Source organism: Amphiprion ocellaris, chromosome 1, assembly GCF_022539595.1.
Source record: "Amphiprion ocellaris isolate individual 3 ecotype Okinawa chromosome 1, ASM2253959v1, whole genome shotgun sequence".
Classification (NCBI taxonomy): domain Eukaryota; kingdom Metazoa; phylum Chordata; class Actinopteri; family Pomacentridae; genus Amphiprion; species Amphiprion ocellaris.
The window spans coordinates 23,007,272-23,022,251 of record NC_072766.1 but is presented as its reverse complement, the minus strand read 5'-3'; the positions used below and the strand labels follow the sequence as shown (position 1 = coordinate 23,022,251).

At 41.3% G+C, this 14,980-nt stretch overlaps 1 protein-coding gene across 5 annotated transcripts in view; it reads right to left on the bottom strand.

Annotated features, from left to right (window-relative positions):
• Positions 1-14,980, bottom strand: part of LOC111572255 (transcription initiation factor TFIID subunit 4-like) — a 95,733-nt gene that overhangs the window by 23,228 nt on the left and 57,525 nt on the right. For all 5 annotated transcript variants that reach the window (XM_055009628.1, XM_035950749.2, XM_035950750.2 and 2 more), the window contains one exon: positions 4,590-4,712. In XM_055009628.1, coding sequence (XP_054865603.1) covers positions 4,590-4,712 — 123 coding nt within the window. The remainder of the gene's footprint in view (positions 1-4,589; positions 4,713-14,980) is intronic.

The following is a 14,980-nucleotide window of genomic DNA, read 5'->3' as shown; positions in this document are numbered from 1 at the left end:
CCCCTCTCTCCCCATGCCTCTCACTCTATTGCCTCACTCCTTCTTTCTGATCTACAGCCTCAAAGAAAGAAGGTGAAATGAATTCAAATGGAAAAATAGACTGTGCTCACTATTAAATCGCTCGCCTACCTTTGTCCCTTGCATTGCGCCTGGTCGAGACAGATAGGAGAAAGCCAGTGTGGCTGTACAAACTGGGGCAATTTAGCTGCTATTGTTGCTTTTACGTCAACAAACAAAGCTCTTCCTTTGATGTGATAAATGGCCTAAGTGCCTGGATGATAACTCTGAGCTCGTAAATGTGTCAAGGATGTTTCAAAGCTCTGAGCATGTTTAACACTGCAGGACATTGTGCGTCGAGGCACATTTTACATCTCAGAACCTTCAATGCTAACCTTAGATGTACAGAGGAGCCTCTATCTGTCTCTCATATGGCAAAACAGGAGCCACACAATTCAGACGAGATTCACCAAATGGGAGGAGGCGAGATCACAACATACAAAAATCAATGGGAGGAAATGAAACAGTAAAGTCTTCAAATAATGTTAAATGTGTGAAAGGACAGAATATGGAGGGTGTGATGGAATAATCATTATGAATAAAGCTGTATTTGACAGCCTTTCTCCATTCTCTGATTCACAGAGCTAAAATCTGTCTGTAGCTCTTCTACATATGACATACAAATGTTGGTGTGGCTGGAGAGGAGCAGACAACTGAATATACAGTCCTCCTCTGTCTGAGCTGTTACTCCTTCCTATAGTGTCCAGTTGAAGCAGCACCATATAGATGCTGACAGAAGAATTTTTTCAAAAAAATCATCTAGTTGGAATGATCATTTATAAATTATACATAATTCTGGTGCCTTGAAAGAAACCGTACACTAGTAATTAAGACATTCTTTTTCCAATAACTCTACACTTTTTAATCAGCAATTACAGTACTACTGTCGGCATCTTCGAGCTAATATGTACAGAGAAAAGGTCATTGAAGCCTTGTTCACATTTCTATCCACCTTCAGCTGCCCTTTGTCACTTTACTTCACTCCTCCACCCTGTTCATGGTAGCTCACCCTTGAACTTTTGTGCTGAACTTAAAAAGCCTGCATGTGCTGGGTTAGAGCTGTTGGATTGGGACAATTGAGCCGGAGGGAGAGTTGGGGTGTGTGTGCCTGTGCGGCCCCTGCCTGTGCAGTGACCCACCGCTGGGGCCACAGCAGGCCCTCTACCAGTGAGCCGGCCAGCAGCCCCAGCCATTGGCTCCTTGGAACTAATCCACCCTGAGGAGCCCTGTAAGACCCCCTTTGTTCCCTCCTGCAGACTAGATCAGGCTGGAGACAGACACTCCAGTCTTGACTGGCTATCAGTTTCACAGCCCGTGGCGATCCACATCCAGGCACAGGCCCAAGTCCGGCCAAGCCACCATCAAATTAAAGGTGGGTGAATGGGGGGATGGGTTGGAGGGGATATGGAGAGAAATCGTGTCACCTGAATTCCGTCACAGTTCGAACGAGGTGGAAAAGTGGTCTGACGAGGGAAAGAACAAGCAGGAGGGAAGGAATATTGAAGAGGAGGATTTCAACAGGAGCTCTGCCTCTCAGTGAACAGAACAGGATCTCACCAAGGCCATTATCTGGCTCCTAATTTGAGCTCTGGCACAGCACTGAAGGGCTGCCTTTGTCTGGGATTAATGCGGAAAGCTCAGGATGCGATGTCAGAGGGAAATAATCAGCGTGGGCCCTTCATAACGTTGGCTGCTTGTGCTCCTGGCCAGGGCCCCCCGGCTCATTTCTGTGGAGATGAAATCTATGACAAGCCCCTCAGTGAAGCTAAGAGCAGGCAACAGTCCAGTAACACCCACAGGCCTCCAGGCATCCTGTGACCCCCTTAGAAAAGTCACATTCACTTTGCTCTGGAGAAGGGAAAGAGAACGCCGCCGGCGCTTCCAGCCCATGTGAAATGAAGAAATGTGAGGAGGTGAAAACGAAGTGAAAATAAGTTAAGATTCCTCCTCCGCCCTCTCTGCAATCACTCCAGAGGAGGGGCACACTGTGACTTCACTTCATTATGCCTTCTAATTAAACATATACAGGACATTAAAAGGGGGAGGAAAAAAGAAAAAAGACAACAACTCGACCATAATGTATATTCATGTTTATGTTGTGTAACAGCATTTGGGAAAGCAGTTTTGGAGAGCAGCTTTTTTTGAATGCAGCAGAAGGTCGCAGGCTAATACCCATCAGGGTAAAACATTCTGAAAGAGGTTGGCACTGTACTCAAGGACCAGAAGTAATGCTTTTATTTTGTTATTTATGCTTTTTTACCGGGTGCATTACTATGCTCCTCTGCAGCATACTGCTGCTAAGCGAAGGATGTGAAGATGCAACTCGATAAGCAGGTTATTAAAATGACCAATTGACATTCAAAATTCAGGCTTATTTTAGATTCATCATATTTACAGATGAATATGAGGAATTTAAATGTTTCCCCTGCTGCCTAAAGGAAAATGTGACTTGGTACAGCAACTGTGCATGACTTCATGTATAACCCTGTGCTGGAGAAATATGATACTACAGTCGATGCTTATGGAACCTCGAACAGGAGACATTTCTTTGTAATAACACAGTTGGACTTAATTAAAAACAGACTAGGCAAGTCATATGGAAGCATGTCACCATGTTCCCTGTAACATACACACATATTTTCTTACATCTATGTCAAGTTTGTTAACTTAGATTGTGGAGAGTGATGTTCCAGACATATATTCTCGGCCAATGCTTAAGCTTGAGTTTAAGTAGCTCTTAAAACTAAAGTAATAGGAGACCTACAAAGAAATCTGTCTACAAAACAAACCTGCGACCTGGTGGCAACACAACGGTTTCAACTAAAATTACACAAACACTACCGCTCTTGCTCTCAACGAAGACAGCGATCTTGTACAAAACTCATCGTATGTGTTTCAAAAAACCTGCATATCTTCTGCCCAGTTTATAAGGCTAACCCTGCTAGTATGCTATAATTGACGGAAGACAACTGGTGCGCTGCTGAAACATTCCAGTTCATGCTGTAACATTTACAGGTATACTATACCATATTTACTATAGCGGTTTGACTTATAACATGTATTGGACCAAGAAAATCTGATACTAAACAAGACAACTACACATAGCAAAACATCCTGAGGTACAACGTCTAATAAATGCAAAATATACAACAAAAGCTTCACATAGACTCAGTCAACTAATAAGCCATTACATCTCTCTTCATCACCGTTATTGCAGTGCAGAAACTAACAGTCTCATCATGATTATCCCATCAAACCCTGTTCACGTCTACATTTGAGCCTAATATAGCGAACTGTCAGTGTACTATGCTGGTCTGCTTTTTTCTACTGCTCTAAAGGTTTACCAAATGTCATTTTGGGTTGACCAAAAACATGTTTTAAAAAATATAGTAAATGTACTTGAAAAAGGCTTTTAATAGAAGCCTATTTGTAAAAAAGCAGTGCCAGCAGGGCTGACGTGATCACATCTTCCAACAAGTGTATACAAACAATTCTACCAACAGCGACAGAAGACAAATGTGCTGAGGCCAAGACATCCACATACACAAGCTGTCGTTGTAGATAATTCAAAGTTAATAAACCAGAAATTTACTTTTAAACATGCAGGTAATATAAATACAATATTTCAGTGTCAGACATGAATCATTTGTATTGAGTAATGTTCTCCATAGTGAAATCTAAAAATCATTGCTACTGAACTGCGCTTTGATTTTCATTTGATTAGTCACTTCAGAGCTTGAGTTGAGGTGTAAAGCTGTGTTTTCTTGATACTGTAGGCAAAACATGCAGTGTTTGTTAAGTGTCTAATCTTTAACTACAATGATGCATTCAACTAAAGATTATTGATTAATTGTCCCAGTGGCAAGAAACTTCTGTTTTAATGCCAGAAAACTTAAATCACTACCAAATGTCAAGTTGATGGCTTTCACAAACGCTGACCTACATTCTGTAAAAAGTCTGACTTGACAACAGTACGGTTATTGGATTCAGGAGAATATCCTGCCTTAGTAATAATAACAAACACTTCTCTAAAAGTAGTTTAGGTGCTCCAACAATCTGACTAGGAGCTGCTACTGGAAACCACTACATTACCTGCAGTTATTTATTTCTGTCTCTTACTCACTGTTTTGCAGATTGATATGCAGTGACTCATTTTTACCATCAAGCAACCCTCCAAAGTTTGAACAGTCGGGGATGACAGGATCATGAAAATTAGCATCGAAAGCTGCCTACTCAAAAAACTGAACAAAAGAAAATATTTTTTAAAGATAACTTTGGACTATAGTACTCGAAAGCAGGGGGAAGAGAAATCAGATCAGTCAGATAAGCAATCATTAGTTAGATCAATATATCGTGATCACAAATGAATCCAGTGCTGCTTGTTCTCTAAACTACCAGAAATAGTCAATTATAATCTGTGAAATCAGATGTTCCTCCTTTGGAAGTATTCTCTTTTTTGCTATAAGTATTTATAGCAAAGTTGCTAATATTGGATATGGACAAAGAATTCCGACAATAAATTCAGTTCTTACCTCGGTCCCTGATGGTGTGGCCCCTGGCGAATCCATTTTACGTTTTTTGCGGGGTCCAATGGCGGCTAGTGCTGTAAGGTTGGCATCTCGCTGTCTCATCTGGGCCAGTTCTTGTTGTTGCATCTGGTGAAGTCAGAACAAAAAGGTTAGAAATTAAGCCTCCGCTCTACACAGTATGTAGTGTTGTATAAATATGAACTGTATATGCTAGGGTCACTAAGTATGTCATGTGTGAAGTATCACTATGTACCAGTGACCCAAAACCTTGTGATTTCTAATGATCTCTACAAGCCTGTGATACAGAACTGCTTTTCATAAACTCAGTTCAGTACGCACTGAACTTAGAAGTCGCACAATGTGGGCCTGAACGATCTTTCAAAAATATTGTCAAAATCACAATATGAACAAGTGCAATATCCAAATCACAGAAGCTGCAATTTCTTGATAAAGGAAAAATGTGTTACCGCATACATTATCATCACAAATGAAGCATTGTGGTGCTATAGAGATGACTTGGCCGATCATACGCTCCAGACATAAGGGAACATGCCTGTTTGGGACAGGCTGCAGCAAAATAATTCACATTATAAACTGAATGTAATTTTTCTAGTGGGAAAATAAAAGCAAAAACAACCATTCCCAGTTTAATCATGACTTATCTGTCCAAACGATGGCAATATGATTGTAATTTCCAATCACTCAGCTCTAGCACAATAACACTTATCTATACGCTACACTGTTGCCACACAAGTAACCTGATGATCTGAATTTCAGATCAGACAGTTTCAGTATTTTCAACAGCATTTGGCAACCAATACAGTCACACACACAAAGTGAGAATAAGCAATGGAACAAGAGTAGGATCAAATGTAAGAATTTAAATAGAGTAAGACGTCCATCTTCATCCTTCTACTGTCCATCTATTCATTGTATGAGAATACTCTGAGCAGAACAAAATGGAAGACTGCTGTCAGCCATTAACAGAGCTCCTCTCAAAGATTGCGTGTGTGTGTGTAATCACATGTTCCTGTTGTGATTTTTGCAGTTTATGATGTATGAGAGGGGGTTGTGGGGAGGGACTGCCCAAGGTAATGTCATGTCTAGCTGCAGGGCTGAGGGGGAACCCAGCGTCGCTGGGAGCTGGCCTTTCTATTGGGCGGAGGTGTGAGGGCCTGAGGCCATGGCACAGAGGGTGTCAGCACTCCCTCCAACATGCAAACACAGTGTACACACACACACGTGCCTATCAATCTTGGCCACAGCACAGGGAATGCCTACCCACCAGCTTGCCTGCGTGCCTGCCCGCTGGGGGAGAGAGGTCTGGGTTGAAGCGAACAGAGACAATCAATGTGCGCCTTGATGTTTTTCATGTTCTTTTATGTTATCTCTCAGCATGTGTTCACTGGGCGCTGGTGTTTGTGTGAGGCATGTATGTTGTCTGATCAGGGGAAAATTTCATGTTACTTTCAGATGGCGCTCTGTAAAAGGTTGCTTTGGTGTACAAACTCTGATCTAAAATGTGCATGCAGTTGCCTCTGATTTTTTTTCTAAAACCCTGCTGGCAAGGCATGCCCTTTAGGGTGTTGCCACTTCACATTTAGCACGGCGGAACTGTTGAAAGATTCAAACACGCTGACAACACAAAGTAGGGGAAATAATAGCAGTGGTACCAACCAGCTGAATGCACAAACTGCATTTACTTATCCTTCTTACAGCAGATGCTGGTGAAAACAGAGATACTGCAGTTAAAATAAATATGAACTAATCGCAATACTATGGACAAGTTTGTAATGCGAATCTATACAGAGGTTATAATAGTCACAAACTGGAGATCATAGCTGAATGTGGAGATGATTATTGCTTCTGTCCACATGGAAAACGTAGCAATAATGTTATCAATGGTAACCTTATTAGGCTTTGCCATAAATGACACACAAATCTCTCCAGGCCTGACCTTAAAGAATCCCTCTGCAAAGTGAGTTGAGGCAGAGCGATAGAGCAGCACGGAGAAAGGGAGAAAGAAAAAGAGAACGAGAGAGAGAAGGAGAGGTCCGCTATCTCACTGATGGCACCAGGATGCCGGCATCTCTGGCTGGCAGTTGGCACCAGGCATGGGCTCCCAGCGCCCACAGCAACTGCCTGCATTTTCAGATTTATGACTGTATGATAAATGTAGACTTCATTTTACCATCTGCAACCCTCCAGTCTGCGTTTCCCGTCAGTAAAGTGGCCGCCATGACGCTGGGAGACTGATTTCTGATTTCAATCTGGTGCCACTATGCCGAGTCTACCTTCCTTTGATGACTGCCAACTGACACAAGCCAGAGCCAGGCTTCGATTGATTCGCTTTACCTGACGAGACTTTTATCAGCTACTATTTAATTCATTCATCTGGGCACAGGTGTACAAATGCTATAAATTAGTAGGAGCAGCTACTGAATTGTACAAGCTATGTTGAGATTTAGTAATGAGGTGTTGGTGCCATTTTCTGGCCACTACTAGTGCACCGATGTTCATCTTTATTCATGTTGTTTGTTTCTACAGAACTCATTGTGATTTTACAGATTAATATTGTTGCTCCAATAAATTATTTTGCATCCGCTGCCACCAGTGCATCTTTTTGACATTTCTGGACCTTTTAGATAAGCAACAAGCAAAAGCAATTGCAAACCGTTACATCTAAGTGCAACAATCTCTCTCTACCTTCCAGAGTGCCCTGTCAGCAATGGTATGCAATAGGTACAATCACTGCCAAAAACTGCAAAGGTCACTACTGAGATTCTGCACAGACTGGAAGAACAAGCAGCTGGCAGGATGCATACATTTGCCAAGTCCGATCAATGGTACCGCATAAATATCTGCCGTTCTAAAGTCACTTAAATACCAGTGCATCCAGTCTGCCTGTATGCCCTTTGGAAGCAGGGAACTGGGACTTGTAAAGTCAAATTATTAGCAAAGGTCAAGAGATGTAGAACATTTGTCAGATACCCCACAGAATCAATCTATAGTTTTGCTAGAAAGAGGACTGAACCCATGTGCATACAGCACAACGTGAGTTGACAATGGTATGGACAGTGTGGAGAATTTGTGAATGTCAGTGCAAATACATACATGTACATTTCACAGAAAATGCCTGTCACTGTTGCACAACCCCGAAAATTTTATATTTGTGCATCCATCAATGTTTTGTGACAATTAGAACATTGAAGGTGGACGTAGATGGTGGGCAACATGAACTCACACACCCACTCCAAAAAACAGTCGGTTTTCCAGCTATGAAACTGATTTAAATATGCTTGAAAAATCTAGACCCTGGATATCAAATTACAAGTGTTCATCAGATTACTGGTGTCATGGAGTTACGTCCTGGAAGATTTCTCCAAAATCATATTTAAATAAGACTGAGACCTCTTGTTTGAGGGCAGAAGATGTTAATATTTATCAGCAGCGTAGATGTCTGGTTCACAAGTTTAACACACAGTAGCTGAATCAGTACAGTCGGTGCTGACAAACAAAAGGCGGGACTCAGTGAATAAAAGCTAAACATTAATGGTGTGCTTGTTCCTTTGTTATTGCAAATGTAAATTATGTTCGTGAATTCAAACAAATATTTCTGAATATTTCAATTTCACAAAATGAGATTTAGACTAATCACTATTTGTTTATATACCAATTACCATCACAGCCTACTTCACAACAATTTGTCAGTGAGAAAGAAAAAAAAAGCCGTGCAAATTTCAGATTTCTCAGGTTTTATTAATTTAAAAGAGAAAATGGGAAAATTATTCTGATTGTGCACAACTAAAAAATAACCGGATCAGTTTGGCTTTCTTTCTGTAGTTTTTTTTTTTTTTTTTTTTAGTCACTTGTTTCCCACATCTGGATTTATTTGGTCAACGTAAGCTCTCTACCATTCATAGATTGGCAAAGGTGTCAGTCATGACCTAAATAATAAATAACAGGAGTTTTTCTCATCACAGACGAAAGAGTAGTATGTTTCCTTATGATGCAAAAATGTCCAAAATACAGCAAGAGCCTTAGAGCGGTCTGATGTGCTCGGAGTGAAGAGGAGGATGAGCTGTAGGAGCCATGATGGCCAACGTGCCTTTTTCCATCTCTGCTGTTTTTAACAAAGGCTTTTCTCTCTACACCCCCACTCCTGGCCTGAGGGGCTGCTTGCGGCCCTCCAGACGCTTACAGACAGATGTCCTTGGTAGAGCAGAACACGCGCTGCTTGACGTCACACGCAGCTACGGGGCAGTGAAGGAAGCTAAAGGGCTGTCTGCCTTGCAAAGACCACAATATATAAGCCAGACCACGGGTTTTGAGTCAGTCTGTCTCACACTCTCCCCCTGAAAGCTCTGGTTCAACAGGACCCAGCAGGGAACTTCTGAGTATATAGACTTAGCATATGCCCCATTTGGTGAATGCTTTTATGTTACCCAAAGCCTTGGTAGAGTGCATACATTGTAAACATGGGTGGGTGGCTAACACTGCCAGATTTGCAGACCTATAGGCTGAGCTATTCAATATAATAAACAGTACATTTGAGTGCATCTGCCATCAAAAATGAAGAAGAATCGAAATGAATTACTGACCAGTTAAATGATCGTAAGTACATTGTAGCAAAGCAGAATACAGTCAAATGTTTAGGTAAGTTTGTACAAAATATTACCAAGTGCAATGAATGCACTGGCACCAGTCACCTGAATGCTGACATCTGCTTGAACCTGGCAGTTCTGCATCCTGTACAACCTATAATTATGTTTCCAATAACGTGCTGCCAGAGATGGGATCCAATACATGAACATTTGTTCATACCGAGACAGAAAATGTATAAAAAAGAAAGCAAACAATCCCTTTTCATCTTTTGTCCTGACAAACAATACAGCATCATTCAAGTAAACAGATCCAGATTTTTGTTTGAAACAGCAAAATTCATATTTCAGCTTCGAAATAACTCTACTGGTGTGGAATAGACAAACAGTTACACAGTGATACATTAACACCAATAATAATGGTATTCAGCGTGAGCTGTGTAAGAGAAAGGCTTGGAGGATGCAGTTGGCATATCAATCAGCATCAATATCAGGGAATATTTGTCAACTCCTGTAATATATGTACATCCTGTGGAGTCCTGTTCACACTGAATGTTTAATCACAGCTGATGGCAGCATGATTTCATCCAGGACATGGATCGTGTGCCACATTTACCATTCATCTCTCAATCAGCTATCCAAAAAGACACAAATATTTGCACATTTATCATTCTTGCCTTCTAATATTGAATACTTGAAAACATAACATTTAAAGGGGTCACTGCTAAACAGGGCATTAGCATGCGAAGATGTGGGGCTAATTCTGGCCTGCGTGTAGACTGTGGATGTAAACGAATGTACGATTTCAGAAAGAAAATATCTTTTAAATGAATTCAACTATTTTTAAAAATTAAAACATAAGTAAAGGGATCACAACGTCAGTCTCAAGACGTGTTAGATAAATTTCTGCAAAGTTTTGAACAGATGATACTGTGTGAAGAATCATTTGGTGACTTTGGTGATGACTTGAATTTTGTACTTGAAGCAAAACACAAAAAAGATTTGTGCACATGAATTACTTTTTTGATATAACACTGCATAATACTGATCAATAAAGTGCTTAAATATATGTGTGTATGAATTAAGGTCAAATCTGTGTGTGCAACTGTTCTTTAACATTAAGTGGAACAGACTTTTTTGTTCTGCTGGCATGAATTCTAACAAACTACATTTTATTTCAATAACAACAGTTTTAAATTCAAGTATCCGTAAGACTGCGTGTTCCTTTGTGTGAGTTTCCCACAACCAACACGAGTGTGTGTTGACATTTTATGTATGTGTTTTATGTATGTCTGTAATCCATGCATCTCATTCACCTGACACCCACATGGCCGACATTACGTGAACATCTGTGAGCCGCATCTTGAGGCTTTTCTTCATGTGAAGTGCCTGGCAGTTAGTTTGCTGCAGGGAGAAGGGCCATTTGCAGTAACCAATCAGGTTTCACTTCTCCATCTGCACACATACACTACAAAGAGACGAGTTGAGCTCCGACCTGCTAATGCAGTTAAGACCGTGTGTTAAAACTGGATTGAGACATGTAGGCTTCATCATTAGAACTCAATAATTACACATGGTACTGTTCTTCAAAACATGAGTGTATATATAGAAGTATACAGTATGTGTAGCGCGCATACGTTGTGACATGATGCTGTGCTGGGAGGCCCTATGGGCATACAGCTACACTATACTGTATCCAGTGTTGAATGTACGCTATACAGTAGAATCATATGCATAGATTTGGTGCAGTGTGTTGTGTTCATGGCACACATCACTTGAGGTTGAAAATGTGCAACAAAAGAGACAGAAAAGGCTCTGAAAACTGTGTTCCATCATCTAATTTAAACACAAAGATCTCCTTAAAAATTCTAGCAATTCTGTTGTGCTGTGATTATATTATTTTACCTATGGAGATGAATTCAAAATACATGCATGAGCTAATAGTCTTGGCACACCGTGTTCCATTTTCTCTGAAGCTGAGTATGTCAGAAGTGCTTCCAGGGCCTAAGACCAATTATTTAGAGCCCGCAGTCCTCCCTGGAGCTAAGGTCATTATGTGAGTGTCACTATCATGACCCAACGGTGGTTCTTCATCTGCAACTTATTTGCAGGAATTAAACTGTATGAAGGGATATGGCAAGAAACATGTGGCCAAATTTAATGACTTTAACAGACTTGATGCCTTGACTTCGAAGTAATATTTTTATAAATAATAACATTTGCACTACACATTTTGCCAGGGAACAGTGTTTAATGAAGGAGCCAGAAATCAGTGTTAAGCAGATTCTGACGGTGTTACAACGGAGCGACGGGGGGAGAGTGGTGATCATTAAAAATACTGCTTATCTAAGGGAAAATTTCCTACTTTAAATGTTCTCTCGCTTTGTCTCATTCTATGCTGCCGTGCTTCGTCTAGCAGTCTTCTCTCTCCCTGTCTCTCTCTTTTTTTTTTTAACATTTAGATTCGCCGTTCGTCACCTTCTATTGATCACGCCTAATTTGCATCCAGGAAAAGATGAGAACTCAGATATTCACACTCCGAGAGAGGACGATCTCAATGATTTATTCATTTCCAAATCAAAAAAAAAAAGGAGTGAAAGGAAGGTAGATGAGAAGGGGAATCTTCATAGGCAGCAGGCGACTAGCGGGCTCTGAGGCTGGGCTCTTCTTCCCCACACCGCCCCCAGGCACATGGTGTGCAAGTCCTCCTAATTAACAAGGTGAATCATGCTGCCGCTCTCTAATTTGCCAACATGACAATCTAATGGAAACATGCAGGCCGAGCTGGCACATTTAGCATCACCTCACAAAGACCCCCGCTACTGTCCTTCCCATAAGAATTCCACAAAAATGACACTTTAGATTTTAAATGAAAAAGAAGAGAAAAGGTGGGGCACAGCAGTTCAGGGAAGTGTATTTTTAGGAGAGGTCAGAAGGGAGAAGTTAGCTGAGGTATTTTTTCTCCTCTCCTATCCTCTCTTGCGTGGTGTTTGTTGCCTAATTGAAACATGTCCTGCCTCCTGCCTCCCTCTCACTTATATCCCCGGCACAGGAGGCTGGCACCTCGCCACCAGCGTAGCTCAGCATGCCCAATTCCCCTGTCGCTCGAGTCCCAAGGAGTGCTCCGGCGCACAAAGAGAAAAGTGAACCTACAGGCTTGTACAGCAAGTAGACGAGTCGCTATCTCCCTCTGAGGCATAAAAAAAATCTCCTTTTTTTGTTGTTTTCCTTCTCATTACAGCACTTTGTAATATTCGAAAACACACAGGAACACCAAAGGTACTTTTAAAGCGTGCTTCTATTTTTTTTCATGTAATATGACTTGAGGTGAAGAAAAAAAAAATAAAGTTGAGACTACAGACAACAAAGCAACAAATAAAAATAGGGTTACAGTGTACTATTTAGTAGCCTGCATATCTTGAGGAACCACAAAACAGACCTTTCTTATGTGATAATTAAATTATCCGCATCAACTTCTTTGAAGATCTTTCAAAAACATGACTGACATACAACTGAAATTATGTCAGAGAAAAGGACACTTGCTACACTAATCCATAACCTAATTTGATTAAAAGAAACAGATGTTTTAAAATAACACGTACGTTCTTCTAGTCATGATCGTTGACCGCGAGTGCTGCTGCTCTCGTGAAATTAATGTATTGTGTATCTGTGGGGCCAGAAGACAAGAATATAACAACTATGAATTGGGACTCACAGAACAGCAGGAATTCCCTTTGAAAATCAGCAAAGAGCGGGAGAGAACGTGGAGGAGGGTAGCAGGCTTTTGCCCTGAGGCCTACCTAATGGGGGAGAGCGCCTCTTTGAGCAGAGCAGTTTGTAGAGGGCTAGAGGATGAGAGCCTATGAACTCGCAGATATAACTGGCCTAATAAAAACTAAGGGGCTGCTACATTGTCCTCTGACACACAAGAGTGTCTCCTCTCTAGAGGAGTGCGAGGCTGCGGCTGATGGGGCTTACAGTGTGGGTGGATTCTAGTCCGTCCATGACCTGGTCACTTGTGGAGGATGCCGGGCCAATCAAGACACGTATGTGCGTATTAAAGTACTGTGCATACTGGCTGAACATAAGGTTAGGATCCAAATAACGTGCTACATTTTCGTAAGCAATTCTTTATTGTGTGGGCAATGAGAACAAATATGCTAAATTTGAAAAGGGGTTTGCATATGTTACACAATCCGTAGATTCTAACATATACGTTTGTAGAGAAAGAAAGCATGTATAACTGTAGGCTCTTAATTGGAGCCATGCAAGGTTCAAAGTTGAGCCAGGGCAGAATTAATTTGGTAGAGGTTCAAGACATTTCAAGCGAGGCTGCTGCGTCAAACGGGCAAGAAAATCTTTCAATGCCTGAAGAAGAAAAAATATTTGAGGAAAATTATTTTAACAAAAACCTTTGAGATTCCCATTGGAGAGCTCTCGGTTTCACACAAGTCTTCTGGAATCACTCTAAGCTAGAAGTGGAGTGTTGCTGCAAGGGCATGGTAATGTGGAAGAATGGAAAACTGAGGAGAGGAGAGGAGAGGAGAGGAGAGGAGAGGAGAGGAGAGGAGAGGAGAGGAGAGGAGAGGAGAGGAGAGGAGAGGAGAGGAGAGGAGAGGAGAGGAGAGGAGAGGAGAGGAGAGGAGAGGAGAGGAGAGGAGAGGACCATGTACTCCCTCATGCTCCCTCCCACATCATCTAAAGGTCTGCCAGTGATTGGACTATCGGAGGGAGACAGACTGTGTTAACCGTTTTTTAACCTTTATTTATCCAGGGAAGCTTGACTAAGCTCCATGTTGCTTTCCAGCAACACCCTGTTACACTACCTCACACCAGAGTTCCGCTGTAGAAAGGGAATAAGAGAGTATGAATCAAGTGCTGAAAATGTACATGCATGTTCAGTCTTACTTTTTGCAGGCCTGCAATGTCTTTTTTTCAATATCCTAAGGATCAGCCTATCAAAATGATCTCAAGCTTTCTATAATTCCTTTGTTGTTTTTATTCTGACAGTGTAAATGCCCCAGTGAGCTCTGTGCTCGCTCAAACATCTTAAAATTAAATTGGGGTTATTTTCAGATGGTTACAGCTAAAACCTGAAGGAGGACCTTGGTGGCTTAGGGGTTAAGGCGATGACCATGAGATCCATCAACTTCTCTGGTTCATGTCCAGCCAAGGACCTCTGATGCATGCCATTCCTTATCTCTCTCTCCACTTATTTCTTGTAATTCCACAACTGTCAACTAAGTGATAAAGGCAGAAAATGCTGAAAAACAATCATCTCGAAAGGAAAGAAACTCGCTTGCCTTTAGAGAACATCAAGGCCATTTCATGGTTAATCCACAAATGTCTTTAGGTAACGAAAATCCACTTAAAATTGTGATTTCAAATCAGGGTGAGTGGCAACGTTAGCCAGCATTCTAACTGCTCCAAACTGTATGACTGAGTGTAAAATTATTTTTTTTCCCATGTCTTCTGAAAAGTTATACTTTTTGGAACATAAACATTGGCATTAACAACAGCAGCAAACAAAAATCTGCTATATCAGACTTCCTCTGATTGGTCTGCCATCCAAGTTTCTCTGTTCTGTGTCTTGGCAGCTGGTCTGGCCATGCATGTTAGTGCATGTGAGCCCCTCCCTTTGAAACCGTTAGCAGAACAAAGAGTGTGTTATGAATGTTGTATACAGCACCTTTAATTAGTAACTTTGAAACGCTTGTTGCACAAAAGGTAAACCGGCATAGTTGACAACATTTGTAAAAACTTTGAAAAATTGTCTTTTTAATGCCACAAAAC